We start from the raw sequence: 22279 nt of genomic DNA, 5'->3' as shown, positions 1-22279 counted from the left end.
CGGCTGCAAATGTGCTGTGGCGAATGGTCCCATCCCGGTGGAAACAGGCCCTTTGGCCCAACAAGTCCACATGGACCCTCTGAAGAGTATCCCACCCAAACCCATTTCCCGTTACTCTACATTTACCCTGACTAATGCACCTAACCTACACATCCCTGAACATTATGGGCAATTTTAGCATGGCTAATTCACTTAACCTGCACATCTTTGGATTATGGGAGGGTACCAGAGCACCCAGAGGAAACCCACGCAGACACAGGAGAATATGCAAACTACACACAGACAGTTGTCCAAGAATAGAATGGAACCCTGATGCTGTGAGGCAGCAGTGCTAACCATTGAGCCACTGTGCCACCCCTTATGCCAAATAGAAGCAAAGTAATTCCTAATCTTAATGGTTTGGAGATTCTTGAGTATAAGTTGTAATCATTGTCTTCAAAAATTGATGCCACCTTTCCAATGCAGCTTGAGATAGTATGTAAGCAGACAATGTAAGTTGTTTTATTCCAAAAGAAGTCAGAATATATTTGAATATTTACAGCCTAAAATTTGAACTTGTATTTAATTTTATCTCTTTGGGTACTCCATAACTGTAAAGAATTGAACTAACTTTTCCAATGCCTTTGTTCTAACAATTTTCCCTAGTGACACTGCTGTAGGAAATCTTGTGGAAAATACTGATTCCCATTTGTTATTTTAGGGAGGGGTCCTACACAATCTACTCAGACCCTGCTGAATGGCTGGCACCAAAACCAAAGGCTAATTTAATTGATGGCTGATGTTTACCCTCTACCTGACATGTATGATATGTCTGGCATAATTTGAACATATCGCTCTGTAATCCTGACATTGGAATTTCATAAGCAACATGTAAAGTGCCATTACAAAACGCTGATGGAGCTACCAGCTGATGGTTCATTGCCCATATCTAATTGACAGATATTTGAGGTGGTCTCCATTTCCTCATTGGTATTTTTTCTTCCAAGTATTGAAACTAACGTAATCTTTTTGATTCAATTTCTAAGCCAGCTATTTATTTAACTCCTACAATTCAGAATCCATTTGTTGCATTTCTATTAAAGAAGGTGGATGAAACATATCAAAACATTCTCTTCACTTTGCACCTTTCAGTTAAGTTTTTGAATATTGCATCCAATAACCAAGATAACCTCCCTTTGTTATAAGCTGCTCTTCTTCCTGTCTAATTTTGTAAATCTAAAATCTTGAGATAACGCTGTATGGAAACAGTACAGAATGTTCCTCTTCTAGCTTGAGTTCCTGTCATATCCACCGGTTGCTCAACCACTCTTGGTGAAGCCAATGTTCTTGAAATTGCCAGGTTTTTCCCTAAAAGAAAATGAATTCCTTCTATCAAAAACGTTGTCACTACTCCAACCATCACTGCTCCATTTACTGTTTCATCTAACTCCCTGTGATGACACTGGCATGTACCACCCATGTACACTTTCAATCATGATTCTCTCCTTCATTAACCTCAAGAAGTCAAGAAGTATCATTAGCCAATACCAGTGATTTGCTTCAGTGTCTTTCACTATCTTAAATAAAACAAACAACTACAGATGCTGGAGATCTGAACCAAACTAAAAACAGAAATTACTGGAGAAACTCAGCAGATTTGACAGCATCTGCGGAGAGAAAACAGAGTTAATGTTTTCAACTTAATGAACTGAAGAAGGTGCTGAAGAAATGTTATTGGATTTGGAATGCTAAGTCTGTTTTCTCTCAATATTTTTATTGGTTTAAGTCCTTCATTTGAAAAATAAGGAAATGCCTCTCCTTTTGAGATGAAGTATTCAGATCATTCAGCAGACTGATTGACCTTGTGGGTGGCATGGTGGCACAGTGGTTACCACTGCTGCCTCACAGTGCCAGAGACCCGGGTTCAATTCCCGCCTCAGGCGACTGACTGTGTGGAGTTTGTACATTCTCCCCGTGTCTGCGTGGGTTTCCTCCCACAGTCCAAAAATGTGCAGGTTAGGTAAATTGACCATGCTAAATTGCCTGTAGTGTTAGGTGAAGGGGTAAATGTAAGGGGGTGGGTTGAGGATTGGTGTGGGCTTGTTGGGCCAAAGGGCCTGTTTCCATACTGTAAGTAATCTAATCAATATTTGACCAAAGATTTTCATGACTTTCCTGAACCATCTCCTAATTCTAAGTGCATTCTAGTGAAAAATGTTCCATAACAGTTTCATACCTCACGATCTCTTTACTCAAGACTTTTTAGACATTCCTATTATTTTAATTGATCTCTCATTTTACCATCAATGACTGGTTTTGTTATGTCCATTCTTTTACAGTGGAAGCATGTTAATTTCTTTACTGTGGATAGCTGGAGAAGAGTGTTCTGGCTTTGGAGGGAGTGCAATGAAGGTTGACTGGATTAATTCCTGGAATGAGAGAGCTGAGAAAGGAAGAGACACTTGATCACATTCATGGAGTTTAGAAGAATGAAAATGTGATCTCAAAAATCCTATAAAATCCTAACAGGACTGGGGAGTGTATATGCAAGAAGGATGTTCTCAATGACCAAGGTTACAATTTGAGGATGTAGGGTCAGCCTTATGGGATTGAGATGAAGAGAAATGTCTTCACTTAGAGAGTGGTGTGTCAAGGAATTCTCTGCCACAGAAAGGTTGAAGCCAAAACATTGAATGCTTGCAAGAAGGAGTTAGATAAAGTTCAGAAGGCTAAAGAGATCAAAGGATTTGGAAGAAGGCAGGGACAGTGTTGCATGATCAGCCATGATCATATTGAGGAGTGGAGTGGCCTAATCTTGTGTCCTATTTTGTATATTCCTGTGTTTCTCTCTGCAAGAACTGTTGCTCCATTGATCTTTATTACTGGATATCTTCAGGTTCTAAAGTTTTTAGGAATGCTATTTCTGAACTCTTCCATGATCATAATTTTCCTGACATTCTCATTTTGTTCCCTCTGGCTTTAGTAAATGAAACCCCTGATTCCACAGCCTTTCTTACTTCTTATTTGTGAAAGTTTCTCTGAGCAAATTATGTCTGTATTTCTCCTACATCCTGACAGTGATAATACATCAAATGGTACAGTGTGCTCTCGGATGTCCTGAGGTCATAAAAGGCACGACACAAATGAAAGATTTTTGTTTCCTTCTCTGTTCTAATTGACAATGTCAAGTGGGTATTGTTTGAAATCTCGCATTGTTCCAAAATCTGACAGAGTCTTCAAGTTGAGTTTTGATTTCAAATGATCACTTCACAGCTAATCTTCTCCAAGTGGTTGCGTAGGTGGTAGTTAACTTTTAACTTGCAGATAATCTATGGAAGTTGTTTTGAAAAGCCAAATTTTCTTTGTGTCAGGAATGTGTAAGGGTAAAACATCAGCATTTAATTGTATGAACAATTCAGCACTCTAGTGACCTGCATCACAGACTTACAAGAAATGTAATTTTTTATTGCCTTTGAGGTTTATAATTTGATGAAAATGGGAGCACTGGGATTAATTATAGTAATCAAGCTGTTTATTTTTCTTCTTCAAGGCAGGTGCAGAAACACAGGAAATGCTGTCAAAGCATATAGTTGTCATTGTGTCCAATAAATCAAACAAAGTACAAACAGAAAGACATCAGTAACTTCAGTTCTTTTCATGATCTCCAGGGTCCCTGAAAAGGGTTGCAGATTTTCAAGTACTTTTTAAAGTTTAGTCCCTGTTGTGATATAGAAAACAAAGAGGGTCAGAACGCACAGAGCAATCTCCCACAAATGACAATAAATTGAACGACCAGATAATCAGCTTGAACAGTTGATTGAGAGGCAATTATTTTGCAAAGCTAACTCGCCAGAACTTCTTCAAAAGGTGCTGTAGAAACATTTTTTTAATTCACCTTAGACAGAGAAGGTAGACTTAATGATTGAAAAATATTCTCACATAATTGAGTCTTGCTGGCAACAGCAACATTTGTTGCCCGTCTTTCGTTGCCCTGGAAGAGATGAGTAGAAAGTGAGGACTGCAGATGCTGGAGATCAGAGTAGAGAGTGTGGTGATGGAAAAGCACAGCAGGTCAGGCAGCATCTGAGGAGCAGGAGAGTTAACATTTTGGGCAAAAATTCCATCATCAGGAATGAAAGCCTTCATCATTCATTCCTGATGAAGGGCTTATGCCCGAAACATCGATTCTCCTGCTCCTCGGAAGCTGCCTGACCTGCTGTGCTTTTCCAGCACCACACTCTCGACCCTGGAAGAGATGAGAGCGACTTGCTTTCTTGAATTGCTGCAGCCCAGAGGGTGTAGGGTGTAGGTACCCTGTCAATGCTGTTAGGAAGGGGGTTCCAGGAGTTAAGGTGAAGAAAAAAATAACATAGTTTTAAGACAGGATGTTGCATGACATTGAGTAGAAGATCATTTGATTTGATTTATTATTGTCACATGTACCTTGGTACAGTGAAAAGTTTTGTTTTGCATGTAGCACAGCCAGATCATACCATACAAAGTGCATTGGGTTAATATAACAGAGTGAAGAATGCAAAGTTACAGTTGCAGAGAAGGTTCACAAAGAGTGAGATCAAATATTAAATTTAAAATTTGAGAGGTCCATTCCGAACTCTGATAACAGCGGGGAAGAAGCTGTTGGTACATGTGGGCGGCACGGTGGCACAGTGGGCGGCACGGTGGCACAGTGGTTAGCACTGCTGCCTCACAGCGCCAGAGACCCGGGTTCAATACCCGCCTCAGGCGACTGACTGTGTGGAGTTTGCACGTTCTCCCCGTGTCTGCGTGGGTTTCCTCCGGGTGCTCCGGTTTCCTCCCACAGTCCAAAGATGTGCAGGTCAGGTGAATTGGCCATGCTAAATTGCCCGTAGTGTTAGGTAAAGGGGTAAATGTAGGGGTATGGGTGGGTTGCGCTTCGGCAGGGCGGTGTGGACTTGTTGGGCCGAAGGGCCTGTTTCCACATTGTAAGTAATCTAATCTAATCTAATCTAATGTGTTTAAGTTTTTGTATCTTCTGCCCAACATAAGAGATTGGAAGAGATTATAACTGGGGTGGAAAGGGTGCAGGTGCTACCCGTTTCTTTCTGAATGGAGGAGGTTGTTGATTTGGAATGTTCTGAGAAGCTGTGGTGGATTTAATACACCTCTCTTCATAATATCACACTGCAAACTCTGTTATAATTCCAGTGAATCTAGTCTGTAATTCCTTCCAAAGCCAATGTTTGTTTCACGCTGAGGGGTGAACGTATTCTTTGAGATGTGGGTCCAACCAAGTAAACCTAACATGGCCATATTTGAAGGCTTTCTGTGGAAATGTCTTCCCTATTTCAGCTTTACACCCTTTCATTATAATAAATGACACATTGTTTTGTGTTGCAGATCACCCAGGGGCAATTGAAGAGGGAAAGCTACTAACGAACGCAATAAGGAGTGACTCAGCAGTCATTGGAGGTAAGTTGTGCTGGATTCCTCAGTCATCAGGCTCTCATAGAGTCATAAAGTTATACATCACGGAATCAGATACTTTGGTCCAACCAGTCCATACTGAACATAATCCCAAACTAAACTAGACCCACCTGCCTACTCCTGGCCCGTATCTCTTCAAACCTTTCCCATTCAGACATCCATTCAAATGTCTTTGAAATGTTGTAATTGTACCCACATCCACCACTTCCTCAGGAAGTTCATTCCACACTCGATACCCCCCCCCCCCACATGTAAAAAAAATATCCCTCATGTCTTTTATAAATCTCTCTCCTCTCACCTTAAAAATGTGCCCCCTCGTCTTGAAACTCCCCATTTTAGGGAAAAGACAGCTACCAGCAATGCAACCATACCTCTCATTATTTTATAAACTTCTCTCAGGTCACCTCCTAACCTCTTACGCTCCAGTGGTGAAAGTCCCGGCCTTTCCAGCCTTTCTTTCAATTCCCTTTCTCCCTGTAACCATTGATCCCCTTTCTAATCAAGAACCTGTCTTTCTTTGTCTTAAACACACTCAGCTGCTTTGCTTCTGCAGCCTCTCAATATTTTAAAAGTTTCAATCAGTTCCCCCACCCCGCATCCTTCTCAAATGCATCAAGTACAAACCCAGAGTCTTCGACAATTTATGATCCACTCAAAATTAAGTCCCAGAGATGATCGTAGGAACATAGGAAGATGAGTAAGCCATTCAGCCCCTCAAGCCACATGGGATGTTCTTCATATAGTCCTCCATTCAAATGCTTTATGTTTATGTCATCCTAGACATTTTCTGTCATGGTTTACTACATACAGTGTGGCGCTGGAAAAGCAAAGCAGGTCAGGCAGCATCTGAGGAGCAGGAGAATTGACGTTTCAGGCGTATGCCCTTTATGCCTGAAACGTCGATTCTCCTGCTCCTCAGATGCTGCCTGACCTGCTGCGCTTTTCCAGCACCATATTGTCGACTCTGATCTCCAGCATCTGCAGTCCTCTCTTTCTCCCTCACTATATGCACTCTGAGTACACATATGATCTGATGTAATATGCACCACTTAGGCAATTCATTGTAATATTATCCAGATCTTCCATAAAACAAGCCCAAAACATAAAAGTAAACCTTAAATTTCCTGAAAAACACATGACTCATCTTTGACTCAAAATTCGACTAAATAAAGTATTATTCATTCATGGTCATAAAGTCCCAGGGTGGAATTTAGTAGCAGAGACATGTTGTGAGAGGAACCTGATAAATTGGCAGGAAGTTAACAGGGTAGAGAGTCCATCGTCCCATCCATTCACCCCAATCCCAGCCCTGGTTAAGACTAGAAAAGGAAGGCCAAATGTTTTCAGAGGTACTCTTATTATAACGGGGTGGGTGGGGGCCATATCATTGGGGTAACCCCACAGGGTAACCTGATCCTTCAGGCCAGTGATGATGGTCCTTTCTTCTTGGCCAGCCATGCTGAATGGAAAGATCTATCAGAGGCAAAGGGCACATACAGGAGAAGACCTCTCTATACCTTAGGTGCTAATCAACTCCAACAATTCCCATACTAAGACATCTTCCAACTGAACCCAGTAGCTGATATGAACCAGCATCAATCATGGCTCCAGTGAGTGTGTGGGGAAAAGGCAGGAGATTGCACTGGGGTAACAATGTTCACTTGACAAGCTAGCCCAAGCACAATGGGCCAAATGACCTCCTTCTGTGTTGTAGCAATTCTGTAACTGTGATGACCCTGCTACCTCTGCCCACTTCAAAATTGTCAGGAGTTACCATTCTCATCTTTACCCAAGAAGGCAACTCTCAAAGTCACAACATTCTTGATTCAAGTCCTCCTTCAGGATTTAGAACAAGAACAAAGAACTAAGAAAATTACAGCACAGAAACAGGCCCTTTCACCATCCAAGTCTGCGCCGATCCATATCCTCTATCTAAACCTGTCGCCTATTTCCTAAGGAGCTGTATCCTTCTGTTCCCTGCCTATTCATGTATCTGTTTAGATACAGTTTAAATGATGCTATCGTGCCCACCTCTACCACCTCCACTGGTAATGTGTTCCAGGCACCCACCACCCTCTGTGTAAAGAACTTTCCATGTATATCTTCTCTAAACTTTTCCCCTCTCACTCTAAAGTCATGACCCCTAGTAATTGAGTCTCCCACTCTGGGAAAAAGGTTATTGCTATCCACCCTCTCGAAGGTTCTCATGTTTTTGTAGACCTCAATCAGGTTCCCCCAAACCTCCATCTTTCTAATGAAAATAATCCTAATCTACTCAACCTCTATTCAGAGGTAGTGACCTCCATACCAGGCAACATCCTGGTGAACCTCCTCTGTACCCTTTCCAAAGTATCCACATTATTTAGTAATGTAGTGACCAGAAATGTACGCAGTATTCCAAATGTGGCCGAACCAAAATCTTACACAACTGTAACATGCCCTGCCAACTCTTGTATTCAATACCCCGTCTGATGAAGGAAAACATGCTGTATGCCTTCTTGACCACTCTAGCGACCTGCGTTGCCACCTTCAGGGAACAATGGACCTGAACACCCAAATCTCTCTGTACATCAATTTTCCCCAGGGCTTTTCCATTTACTGTTTAGTTCGCTCTTGAATTGGATCTTCCAAAATGCATCGTCTTGCATTTGTCTGGATTGAATTCCATCTGCTATTTCTCTGTCCACCTCTCCAATCTGTCTATATTCTGCTTCATTCTCTGACAGTCCCCTTCACTATCTGTTACTTCACCAATCTTAGTGTCAACTGCAAACTTGCTAATCAGACCACATATATCTTCCTCCAGATCATTTATGTACATCACAAACAACAGTGGTCCCAACATGGATCCCTATGGAACACCAATGACGACAGTTCTCCATTTTGAGAAGCTCCCTTCTACTACTACTCTCTGTCTCCTCTTGCCCAGACTGTTCTTCATCCATCTAGCTAATACACCCTGAACCCCATGCAACTTCACTTTCTCCATCAGCCTACCATGGGGAACCTTATTAAATGCCTTACTGAAGTCATATAAATGACATCTATAGTCCTTCTCTCATCAATCAACTTTGTCACTTCCTCAAACAATTCTATTAAGTTGGTAAGACATGACCTTTCCTGCATAACACCGTGTTGTCTATCACTGATAGGCCCATTTTCTTCCAAATGGGAATAGATCCTATCCCTCAGTATTTTTTCCAGCAGCTTCCTTCGCACTGATGTCAGGCTCACTGGTCTGCAATTACCTGGATTATCCCTCCTACCCTTCTTAAACAAGGACTAACATGTAAAAGGTCAAAGCTGAGACTTCAGTGTAGTACTCAGAGAGTGCTGCACAGTCAGAGGTATTATATTTCAGATGAGAGGCTAAACCAAGGCCCCTACTTGCACCTGGTTGGATATAAGTACTTCCACAGCATTAACTTGAAGAACATCAGGAGAAATACTCCTTGCCAATACGTATGCCACAATCAACACCATAATAAGCTGATTATTTAATAATTATCATACTGGTGTCCATAATAGTTTGCTTTGCACTGAATGGCTAGCTAAATTTGTAACAGTGGCTTCACTGAAAGAGTACTTCATTTGATCTAGATTGTTTTGATATATCCAGTGATAATGAAAACTACCATGTAGGCCTTTCCTTTTCCTAAGCTGTGTTAGGAACTTATTCATTTATTATATGAGGATTTGAACAGGTTTATCGATACACTTGGAGATGAGTTTAGCCCTATTTATGAAGAATCCGATTTGAAATCACTCAAAATAAGTTAAAGAACACAATAATGAACAATCCAATAGTTTCATTGTGTCACGAGTCCACTTCATTGATACATTTCATCATGAAAGGAATGTTGAATGTACCAGGGTGTTTTAAGTAAAACATCAACTCCCTCCACCACTGACGCTCAGTAGCAGTAATGTGTACTCTGTGCAAGGTGCATTGTCAAAATGCATCAAGGATCCTCACACAGCACCTTCCAAATACATGACCACTTCCACCCAGAAAGTCAAGAGCAGCAGATTTATGGGAACACCACCAACTTCGAGGTCCCTTCTAAGACCTTCACTATCTTAACTTAGAAATATGTCACTGTTCCTTCAGTGTTGCTGGGTCAAATTCCTGGCATTCTCTCCTTAATGGCATTATGGGTCAACCAGCAGCAGAAGGACTGCAGCAGAACCACCTTCTCAAGGACAACTAGGGAAGGGCAACATATGCTGGTCAGGCAATGCCACCCAAATCCCACGAATGATTGATTTTTTAAAAAACGACAGTTCAAAGCCCCTTCCTGAATTTATACAATCTCTGAATTTCAACTTGGAACTGTAATTAATTTTAGGATGAGGCCTGATCCTGATGAACTGGATCTTTAAGTTTAAAACATCATGAAAACACTGGGGCATAGGAAGCAATACACTCACAATCATAATTCTTCAATCTTGTGTGTGGATTCAACCAACTCTGCTCTGATGCACTTGATGTAATTCACAGAATTTGATGGAAATTCAACATCCAATTTTATTTGCTGGAAAGATACAGAGCTTGGAGATAGTTTCCTCCACACTTGACCACTTTCTGTACTCGCCACCTTCTCAACTGAAAATGACAATTTCCCAACAGTGAGGTGCCAATGTCTGGGTTGTTGTAATTTAATTGAAAGTGATTGCTAGCTGGTCTTCATCACCAACTCTATTACTGTTGTACTGTGGGACTACCAGAAGAGCAATTCAATGAAACTTGGTCTATTATTATATCAAAGTAAAATCCAGTTCAGCTCACAAGCCATACTAACTTATTTTCTATACAATTTCTTAAAATCATAGAGATGTACAGCGTGGAAACAGATCCTTCAAGTCGAACTTGCCCATGCTGACCAGATATTCCAAACTAATCTAGTCCCATTTGCCAACATTTGGCCCATATCCCTCTAAAGCTTTTAAAGGTTATAATTGTACCAGCCTCCACTATTTCCTCTGGTAGCTCATTTCATGCATGCACCGCCCTCTCCATGAAAAAGTTGCCCTTAAATCCCTTTTAAATATTTCCCCATCTCACTCTAAACCTGTGCCTTCTACTTCTGGACTTCCCTACCCTGAGGAATTGACCTTGACTATTCACCCTATCCATGCTCCTCATGATTTTATAAATGTTTATAACCTCTATTATAAACCCTTCAGCCTCTGATGTTCCAGGAAATTGTCCCAGCCAATTCAGCCTCTCCCTACAACTCAAACACTCCAACCCTGGCACATCTTTGTAAATCTTTTCTGAACCCTCTCAAGTTTAACAACATCTTTCCTACAGCAAGGAGACTAGACCAGAATTGAATATAGTAATATAAGAATGTCAGCACAGCAGCCCAACAGATTGGAGAAAGCATGTTAGCGTTTCCATTAATATAGCAGATTTGACAGATTTAGAATAATCCTAAACAGATTTCCAGCAAATATCTTAATCTATAAATTGTAAGAGGGTTCTGAATGAGGGATCCATGCTCAGAAAAGTGTCATGTTGTTGTTTATTAAATCAAGAAGCCGTGTGCATTGTATCTCTCAGACGATCTACTGCTGTTCTTATCCTGTCTCACACTGGTTTCAGTTTATCCATCATTCCCAAGTTTGCTAACCTACCTTGGCTTTCTACATGGCAACATCTCAATTTTCATAATTCTCCACCTTACATTCAATTTCCTGTATGGTTTGAGCCCTCCCTTTATCTCTGGATCCACTTCCAAACCAATAATATTTCAAGAACTTGGTGATTTGTAATTTTCACTCCATACATCCCAGGATTCATTCATTCCTGTACTGGTGTTGTACTTTCAGTTCCCCGACCCTAAATCTCTTCCAATCCCTCCCAGAACCTCTCCACCTCTTCTCAACCTGACCTCTCCCTGCAAAGTATTGGTCCAGGCCCTAATGTCTGCTCACATGGCTTGGTTTTAAGGCTTTACTTGGTAAAATTATGGTAGCTTAGTGGTTAGCACTGCTGCCTCATAGCACCAGGGACCTGGGTTCAATTCCACTCTGTGTGGAGCTTGTGTATTCTCTCTGTATTTGCGAGGGTATGCATCCCACAGTCGAAAAATATGCCGGTTAGATGGATTAACTATGGGAGATGAGGTATGGGTGGGATGCTTGTCAGTGGGTTGGTGTGGACTCAATGGGCCAAAACTGTAGGGTTCTATTTTCCTGTGAAATGACTTGGGATGCTTTATTTCTTGAAGGTTCTGTCTACATTCAAGTGTTGTTGTTATGGTGCTCTGACCATACACACAGTTTCTAGACTGTAAGTGTCTGATGTGCCTTTACTAACATTATTTGTGTAAAATTCACAGGTGTGATAGCGGTGGTGATCTTTGTCATCCTCTGCATCATAGCTGTCATGGGACATTTGTTATACAGACACAAAGGCACCTATCGCACCAACGAAACAAAGGGGGTGGAATATGCTGAGAATACCGACACCACACTGAAGAACAATGCCAATTATCAGGACTCCATTAGTGAAGGCAAGAAGGAATATTTCATCTGACAGTGATACGGGCCCTTCTCATTACCACAATTACAGCAGAAGATTAATAACACTAACAGCTGGGACTCGCTGTCTGTGCTATGAGTTAGCTCTAGACTGTGCAGATTAAACGGCCAAATGCTATGTTCAAAGTATTGTCACAGGACAAATGACTGGTTTACACTTCTGTTCACCTTGACAGGACAGAGATATAACCTATTGTTTCCTGCTAACTCTAGGTCAGCTCAGGGGAGTAGAAATAAGACTTTTGTAAACTCTATATAAAGACAGCAGAGAAAAAAATTACCATTATATGTACCGCATGGAAAAATAAGCCGCTCTTTACTTTTATTTTCTGTTTAACTTCAGTTGGTGTCCCTCCCACCCATTTTATTTTTTTCCCAACAGTTCAGTGCAAACACAATCTGGGGATAAATTCCAGACAACACTGATACCACATCAACACCTTGTGTTTACTGCATGCCTTTATCATTGTAACATATTCCAAGGCACTTATGTCCCAATACTCAATAACATTTTACACTGAGCAACATAAGGTGATATCAGGATAGGTTACAGTCGAAGCAGTTAGGGACAGGCAATAGATGCTGGCCCAGCTAGTGATGCCTACGTCAAATGAGTAAGTCACAAACAAAAGCTTGATTAAACGGGGATGCCTGGCGAGTATAAAAGGAGATGGGAGGGAGAGGCAGGAAGTTTCAGGGAAGTGATTCCAGAACTTAGGAACTGAAGGCTGCCAAACCATGTGGCAATTAAAAGTAAAGATGTGCAAGAGGCCAGAATTGAAGGTGTACCAGAGAGTTGCGCAGGTGATGGTGTCACTGATATAGGGTGGTGTTGAAACTTCAGAGTGATTTCTTCTCCAAAAGTGAGAATCTTCACCCAGGTTACTTTACCATGAGAGCTAAAAGGATCAAATGCTGAGGCCAGGTTGTGTGGATTAGGTTTGCTTTCCCTTGAGTACAGATGATGCAATGATTTTATTGAGGTTTCGGAGAAGATTGATGGAGTTGATATTGTGGAAAGAGGAGTATTTCCTCTGGTGGGAGAATCCAGAACAAGGCCTTCATGTTAAAGCTGAGACTTCCAGAGGTGATGCAGGAAATGCCTTTTCTGAACAAAAATGAGCATGGAAATCTGGGGGTTAAAATTGGAGGGATTAGACAATTGAAAGAATTAAAACCAAAGTGAATAGATTTTGATAGGTTAAGGTTATTGAATCTTATGAAACCAATGCTGTTAAGTGAGGTTAAGATATAAATGATACTTGATCTAACTAAATGGTGGAATATGTTTAGGGGCCTGAATGACTTATTCTTGATCCAACCACATAAGCTTCCATCACCAAGCAAAATGATGTCCAGACCTGACAAGCACTTTTAAAGAGGTGCAGGAATCTTAACATCTTCCCCCTTCTTCAGTGCTAAGGACGAGGTTTACTGCTTCTATTGCTCATCTAGCCAAAATCAACACTCTCAGAACAGGCAAAGATTCAACATGATTTTCTGATGAAACAGGGATTGAATTGAATTGAATTTATTGTCATGAGTACTGAGGCACAGTGAAAAGCTTTGTAAGATTGAATGTGCATGTGTGGCAAACAAATAATTGTTTGGTAACTCAAGCCAACAATAATGACGGAAAGTAGAATGACATGACCATCAAGAAGTTGCAGGACTGTATAGGTAGATCTTGGAATTAGTTATGTCGGGCAATTAGAATCCAGGCTTTGGGGAATGGTAGCATTAAGGTCCCTCACACAAATGCAAAAATAAAAAGCTCCAGAGTTTATATTTATCATTTCTTGCATAATGGTAATTTTTCACTGCTTTTATTTAATTCCATTTTATAAAAATCTTGGGTCTAATCCTATGACCTGACCTCAATAACTTCTGTAAAATTAATACCTTTTCTGTAAATGACTAACTATCTTGCGACATAATAACATGCAAGATCTTTGCTCTTCAGGATTTTGTGGTGCCAGATGAAGTCGAGTCCTTTGTACCATTATTCAACATATATATCAACATATATACACACACACGTAAACTATTTTTATGTTGTACAGCAGAAATCAACCCCAAGCACAAACTAGTTGGAAGTCACATGTCAGAGTATCACACAGAAAGGAAGTAAGATGGGGAGCCCACTGGCTGTCTTGTTTGCTGTGAATGACAGGCAGGAAAATAAAAATACTGGTCAATCAGCCATATCCCATACTAATGATAATATGGTCCTCCAAGCCTTTCCCCTCTTGTAGACCCTGTGTCCCCCTTCTCCATACTGGAGCTGCAAATCCTCTGGGAGATGCACAAAAACAGAGAGGGAACAATGAAATAGATCCTTTTTCCGTATCACATTGTCTGAAAGCCTTCCAATGAGATAGAACAATTCTGACTAAATATTCTAAATGCTACTAATTGTTTTGTAATTGAGTAGACAATAGTTACCATCACTTGGCTTTTTTTTTAACTGCAATCACTGTGATCCATTTGACCTCAGAAATCACCATGGTTACAATACAGTCCTGGGCAGCAAAGCATTTGGTGAATTATGAAGAAGTTGTATTTTTATCCAGACATCCCATTGCAATGTGAATGATGTATCATAGGCACAACCCCATTAAACTTGCAAACAATAAAATCTTCGGAATCAAAACTTCATGCTTAGTAGAAATGAGACCCTGATTCAATTTGAAACAAGACGTGGTCTGAAATAATAATGTCTGAATTATGTCCAATGTTAACCATTAGGTGGATGTAGGATTTGTAATATAATTATCAAGGTCAGCAAGTTGAATTGAATTAGTTTTATTGTCACGTACACATGTACTCTTGGGTACCAAGATAGGAGGAACAGATTGTTGAGTACAAATCCTTAGGAAAGTAAAGTCTTAAGAAAAAAATTTTAAAAAAGAATATTGAAAACAAAGTCCACTTAGATATGTGTTTTCCTTCAGACAAAAGGAAATAATGTTTGGGTAAAATGAACTGTTACTATTTATGGGTGCAATTTTGTAAATAACCTGGAAGTTAAGACATATACCTTAGCGAACTCTTGTGAGTAATGACTCACGCCTAGGAAATCCCTTCCCTTCTGCTCAAATATTGGTAACTTTTCCAAAGTACTGGCATTGCTGAACCAGTGGGATCACATTCCCCTCAAATATTGATGCAGTCCTATTGGCTTCCTGCAAATATTAGCACCCTACCACTGATTCCAAGCCAATACCCACATGGTGCTAATCCCTGCCTCTAATATTTTTCAAACTCCCAAGGTAGCCTGAAAATATTGACAAGGTATTAATAATGCTTATCAAACATTAAGACATTCTGGAAACAGATATAAGAACATAAGAACTAGGAGCAGGAGTAGGTCATCTGGCCCATTGAGCCTGCTCTGCCATTCAATGAGATCACAGCTGATCTTTTCATGGCCTCAGCGCCACTTATCCAACCTCTCACCATAACTCACAATTCCTTTACTGTTCAAGAATGGCCTGTCTTAGCTTTAAAAACGTTTACTGAGAAAGCCTCAACCACTTCACTGGGCAGGGAATTCCACAGATTCACAATCCTCTGGTGAAGAAATTCCTTCTCAATTCAGTCCTAAATCTGCTCCCCCTAATTTTGAGGCTCTGCCCTCTTGACCCAGTTTCACCCATCAGTGAAAACATCCTCTCTATACATATCTTGTCTATTCCCTTCATAATTTTATATGTTTCTATCAGATCTCCCCATATTCTTCTGAATTCAAATGAATGTAGTCCCAGTCTACTCAGTCTCTCCTCAAAAGCCAATGACCTCAACTCTGGAATCAACCTAGTGAACCTCCTCTGCACCCCCTCCAGTGCCGATACATCCTTTCTTAAGTAAGGAGACCAAAACTGTGTGCAGTACTCCAGTTCTGGCCTCACTCTACACAGCTGCAACATAGCCTCCCGGTTTTTAAACTCGATCCCTTTAGCAATGAAGGGCAGTATTCCATCAGCCTTCTTAATTACCTGTTGCACCTGCAGACCAACCTTCTGTAATTCATGCACAAGGACACCCAGGTCCCTCTGCACAGCAGCATGCTGTAATTTCTTACCATTCAAGTAATCATCCTTTTTACTGTTATTCCATATAGATCACATCTACTGCTCTGCCCTCATCAACCTTCTTTGTTACTTCTTCAAAAAACTCAATCAAGTTTGTGAGACATGATTTCCCACGCACAAAGCCATGTTGACTATCCCGAATCAGTCCTTGCCTTTCCAAATACATGTACATCCTGTCCCTCAGGATTCCCTCCAACAACTTGCCCGCCACCGAGGTCAGGCTCACTGGTCTATAGATCCCTGGCTTGTCTTTACCGCCCTTCTTAAATAGTGGCACCATGTTTGCCAACCTCCAGTCTTCCGGCACCTCACTTGTGACTATCGATGATACAAATATCTCAGCAAGAGTTCTCTAGCTTCCCACAGAGTTCTCAGGTACACCTGATCAGGTCCTGGGGATTTATCCACCTTTAACCGTTTCAAGGCATCCAGCACTTCCTCCTCTGTAATCTGGACATTTTTCAAGATGTCACCATCTATTTCCCTACTGTCTGTATCTTCCATATCCTGTAAATTGTGAATAATTGCAGTCCCAACACTAATCCCTGAGGAACATCACTAGTCACTGATTGCCAATTAGAATAGCACTCATTTATCCCCAATCTTTGCTTTCCGTTGGTTACCCAATCCACTATGCATGCCAATAATTGCCTGTAACACCATGCATCTTTATCATATGCAGTAGCCTTTTATGTGGCACCTTGTCAAACACATTTTGGAAATCTAGATACTGGATTCCCTGGGTCCCCGTTGTCCACCATATTCATAACACCTTCATAGAATTCCAAAAGATTAGTTAAGTGTGTCCTGCCCTTCTTGAACCCATGCTGCATCTGCCCAACAAGACAATTTTTATCCAGATTGTGGTGCTGGAAAAGCACAGCAGGTCAGGTCGCATCTGCGGAGCAGGAGAATTCATTCCTGCTGAAGGGATTATGCCCGAAACGTCAATTCTTCTGCTCCTCGGATACTGCCTGACCTGCTGTGCTTTTCCAGTACCACACTCTCGACTCTGATCTCCAGCATCTGCAGTCTTCACTTTCTCCTAATTTCTATCCAGATGACTTACTATTTCTTCCTCAATAATAGACTCAAGCATTTTCCCCACTTTAGAAGTTAAGCTAACTGGCCTATAATTCCTCATCTTTTATCTACTTCCCTTGTGTCACATTTGCTGTTGTCCAATCTGCTGGAACTGCCCAGAGTCCAGCGAATTTTGGAAAATTACCACAAGTGTATTTGTTATTTCTCCCTCCATCTGTCTTGTCATCCTGGGATGCATTCCATCTGGCCCAGGAGACTTATCTACCCTTAGCTCCATTAGCTTGCCCAATACTACTACTTACTTGATAATGATTGTTTTCAGGTCATCACCTACCTTCATCTGTTTATCAATTACTCGCATGTTATTCATGTCATCCACTGTGAAGACCAACACAAGATACCTATTCAGTGCATCATATCCCATTACTAAATCCCCTTTCTCATCCTCTAAAGGGCCAATGATTACCTTAGCCACTCTTTTTTTGTTTTATATATTTATCCAAACCTTTGCTATCTGTCTTTATACTCTAAGCTTTTTTTTTTCTCATAATCTTCTTACTTTTCTTTATAGCTCTTTTTGTGGCTTTCTGTTGACCTTCAAAGTTTTCTCAATCTTCTACTTTCCCGCTGATCTTGGCCATGTTGTAAGCCTTCTCTTTCAATTTAATAGCCTTCCATATTTCCTTAGACACTTATGGCAAATCACCCCTTTTCCTACAGTCCTTCCTTTTCACTGGTATATACTTTTACTGAGCACTTTGAACAATTTCTTTGAAAATCCTCCACAGCTCATCAACTGTCCCACCATAAAGTCTTTGCTTCCAGTTTACTATAGCCAACTCCTTCCTCATCCTGTTGTAGTCTCCCTTGTTTAAGCACAGGATCCTGGTATTGAATTTTATCTTTGCGCTTTCCATCTGTATTCGAAATTCAACCATACTGTGATTGCCTCTTCCAAGAGGATCCCTAACTGTGAGGACATTAATTATTCCCGTCTCATTACACAGGATCAATTCTAGGATAGCTTACCCACTTGTTGATTCCATTACATACTGTTCAAGACAACTATCGCAGATACACTCAATGAATTCTTCCTCAAAGTTACCTGACTGATCCGGTTCGACCAATCGACATGTAGATTAAAATCCCCCATAATAATTGCTGTACCACATGCTAACCTGCTGCTTTCCTTTTTATATACCATCATACTTCCTGTTGTTTTCCCATTCGCCTTCCCCTTGACTCACTAGTTTAAAGTCCTAGTGATCTTCCTGTATATCCTTTTCACTAGAACACTTGTTCCAGATTGGTTCAAGTAGAGACCATCCCATCGGTACCGATCCCTCCTGTTCCAAAACTGATGCTAATGCCCCATGAAATGGAATCCCTCTTTCCCACACCACTCCCTTAGCCACATGTTTACCTCCCTAATTTTCTTATCCCTAAACCAATTTGCACATGGCTTGGGTAGTAGTCCGGAGATTATAACCCTTGAGGACCTGTTCTGTATTAAACATAACAATTCATGCAAACATTTTAACTCTAATGATAAAACCTTATTAATCATAATAAATTTCCCCAATCTGCTGCAAGAGTTGAATATTTCCAAATTCCAATTTCTATTTAAAAAGTGTTTCATTCCTCATTGGAAAAGATGTCTTGCCTCCTTTGCTTGGAAAAAGTGTGTAACTGAGAGGAGCATGTCTGATCCTTTCCAGTGAGTGACTAATGTTCAGAATATGTTTTTACCAGGAGAGTGAATAAATTCAGTATACTGGGCTCATTTAAGAGAGGACTAGATAATGTAAAGGGAACATGATAGGGTGAGATCAAATACCTTCTTCATCTGAGCTCATCTTACTCGAGTATCACGCAGAATGATTCACACCACAAGTGCTATGTTTGTGAACAAAACAAAAATGTTACCTTTAATATTATGCTACAGAATGCAAACATTCTAGACTATTGGAGTACAAAAAGGACATGGAGTTATAGAACCATTTTCTGCAGATATCATCACTTCCCAAGAGAACACAAGCCTATGCTGAATCTTTATTGCTGTATTGAGAATACGTGTACTGATTGTCCCATTCATAAGGTACTGCTATGTCATTGGTCTAATCTTCAAAATTTATGACAGCTGAGAGGGTATTCCTATTTTCCATTGATATCATCTTTTGTTGATACTTTTCAAGTCACTGCTACTCAGAGAGGGATTTTGTGATTGTCCTTCAAAAGAGTAGACTTTCCACAAAGTCATCCACTTCGAAGAATGTTTAGTCCTGGACTTAATGGACTGGAAATTCATTTTGGGTGGTAATATGGAATGGGAGATTTTGCACTATTGCACCATAATACCCTAATATTTATTTATTGACTATTACTAAAGTTAACAATGTGCAGCTAATTGATATGACCTTTTGCATATGACTGCTACAATAGATTTCTGACCAATCATATTGCCCTTACAGTTGATTTTGTATCAACAAAAATGCAATTTCAATTCACAAAAATAACAGGCGATTTCCTAATCCATATCCCCAGTGGGGAGTAGCATAGGCCCATGAAATGACATGAAAAAATTGCAAATGTTTTATCCATTAAGTAGATTAAGTTGTGGAAGCAGCTGTCATACAGAATGAAGTAAATGTAATTAAAGTCACCATAGTCCTGCACTCTCACCAGAGGTGGTGGTTTAACCTGAGGGTCACCACATCTTAGGAAAGGGGCAAGTTTGAGAAGGTGGGACCTTCCCCAATAGAGGGATCAAACCTGCACTGTTGGCATCATTCTGTATTGCAAACCAGGTGTTCAGCTAACTGAGGAGAAAGTGAGGTCTGCAGATGCTGGAGATCAGAGATGGAAATGTGTTGCTGGAAAAGCGCAGCAGGTCAGGCAGCATCTAGGGAACAGGAGAATCGACGTTTCGGGCATTAGCCCTTCTTCAGGCATTAGCCCTCCTGAAGAAGGGCTAATGCCCGAAACGTCGATTCTCCTGTTCCCTAGATGCTGCCTGACCTGTTCAGCTAACTGAGCTAACTGATACCCATTATCATGTAACATATACTAAGGAGAATTCTTAGTAATTTGCAGTAATTTGCAGTTTACCTCCAGTGATGAATGACATTTTGGAAATCAAACTCTGAAAAGGGACAACTGGCAATGCTGTGTTTTTGTGACTTAGATGGCAAAGTATAAGATAATTGTGAGGGAAAGGATATTCTCATTCCTAAAATTTTAAGCAATTCCTTGATAATATGGTCAAAAGTGTTTATAGATATTATTATCAATAATTACATAAGAATCACAGCATGATTCCGCACAGAATGAAAACATTTGGGCCAGAATGCTAATGGTTTCCCTTTTGAAGGTGTATCCAATTAGTGCCATTTATTTGCCTTTAATTTATAGACTAGGGCAAATCTCTCCATATTGATATTTATTCAATTTCCTTTTCAAACTATTACTAATGATTGCATTGAGAACAATGATTAACTACATATGTACAACAAGAACTATTATTGATAATTTCACATATAATTACAGTAAAAATGAGTACGTGGAGAATTCACCACCTCGCAGAATCTGAAGGAGATGGTTGCCTTGGACGTTGTTTTGTTTATTCTGAAGAATACGCACAACTTTTCAAACATTTCTTTCACTCTGGGCTACATGAGAACCCGCATTTTTTTTTAGATTACCCCATCCACTTAGTTGCCAATATTCAGGCTTTAACAGAAATTACTCCTTCCTGGCTTTACCTTGACTGAGCTGTTAATTGAATCATTTAGCAGGAGACAGTTGAAAGGCCTCAAGATTTTCTTATGAGTGAATTATCACAAAACTTGAGTGAAGTGTCCTTGGAGGCAGCTGGGATAGCTATGCATTTCGGACAAAGTAAGCCCATCTCTCAGCGTTTATCATTTACAACTTGTGGTAACTTTTCATCACCTCTGTACACTTCACTGGAAATGAAAACTTAGGTTACTAATCTTTGAAAAGCAACTTCATTTTCAAAGGCAAAAAAGCCAGAAATTAAAGGAATGAAATCAAACAATATTAACTCCATTTATTATAATTAATCCCAATGTTAACCCCAACTCCTGACTAAGTACAATCGCAAATGATCATTTGGCATCAGCTGAATTGGCAGAGGTAGAAATTTTGCAGCAAGCTTTCTGTTTGGTTTCAATATCAAAGAAAGAAAATATTTTAAGGAGAAAGGAAAACATAAAAGATGGATTTTTTTGTTTGAAGTGTATTAGATATGTCTAGAAAAACAGCCCTGAAAGTGGTCACTCTGTTTTGATTGAAGGTGGATTTTTTTTAGAAAGAGCAGAGCCCATCACTCACACTGATCTAACTCCCACAGAGGCAGCTCTCAGAGTGACAGAATATCTGACCATCTTGTTTTTATTCATTTTTTTAACAGGATGCCTGGCACTCCTGTTTATTCTATTACCCCCACACTACCACCTAACTGTGGTAGTGCTTTTATTTTCCCCAGCACCCATGTTGTGTGTGAGACATAGTGAAAGACTCAAAGCGTACAAATCTTTATTCAATTCTCACCACCAGGAAGGAAATACCCAAGTGACCAGTGACAAGCAGTGCCCTTCTCATCAAAGGGTAATGCTGCGTGATCAAACAGTGAAGGGGAGGGCAGGGATTAAATCAACATAGAGTTGGAAGGGGAAATAATACACTCCATTCCCTCCTGTGCCCACCTCTCCCTGAACAGCTCAAGGGTGTTGGTGAACACCACATGCTCTTTCTCCAGGGACACCCGGGCTCTAATGTAACCACGGAAGAGGGGCAGGCAATCAGCCCAAACGACCCCCTCCATGGCCCACTGCCTGGACCTGTTTATGGCCAGTTTGGCCAGGCCCAGGAGCAGACCCACAAGAAGGTCCTATAACCTGACCTCCACCCTACATATCGGGTGCCCAAAGATCAGGAGCGTGGGACTGAAACAGAGAAGAAGGTTTTTTTAGAAAATCAAAAAGGGAGTGCAAGCGCCCACACTCAATATATGATTGGAGATGGAATTTTTTTTTCTTTTTCTTTTTTTTTAAACGGAGACGGTTGGGCATTTAGAGACTGACAAAGCTTATTGGCTGATTGCAACCCAAGGGTGTTTTTTTGAG

General features: G+C 40.6%; 1 protein-coding gene across 2 annotated transcripts in view; it reads left to right on the top strand.

Annotated features, from left to right (window-relative positions):
• Positions 1–21650, top strand: part of LOC122551782 (contactin-associated protein-like 5) — a 1118157-nt gene extending 1096507 nt beyond the window's left edge. For both annotated transcript variants that reach the window (XM_087989332.1, XM_043694246.2), the window contains 2 exons: positions 5359–5430; positions 11793–21650. In XM_087989332.1, coding sequence (XP_087845458.1) covers positions 5359–5430; positions 11793–11989 — 269 coding nt within the window. In that variant the 3' untranslated portion in view covers positions 11990–21650. The remainder of the gene's footprint in view (positions 1–5358; positions 5431–11792) is intronic.
• The last annotated feature ends 629 nt before the right edge of the window (positions 21651–22279 follow it).

The sequence above is a fragment of the Chiloscyllium plagiosum genome, unplaced genomic scaffold (genome assembly GCF_037043375.1).
Source record: "Chiloscyllium plagiosum isolate Xiang-an unplaced genomic scaffold, Cpla_swu_hap1 HiC_scaffold_7, whole genome shotgun sequence".
Taxonomy (NCBI): Eukaryota; Metazoa; Chordata; class Chondrichthyes; order Orectolobiformes; family Hemiscylliidae; genus Chiloscyllium; species Chiloscyllium plagiosum.
This window is presented reverse-complemented; position numbering and strand designations above follow the sequence as displayed.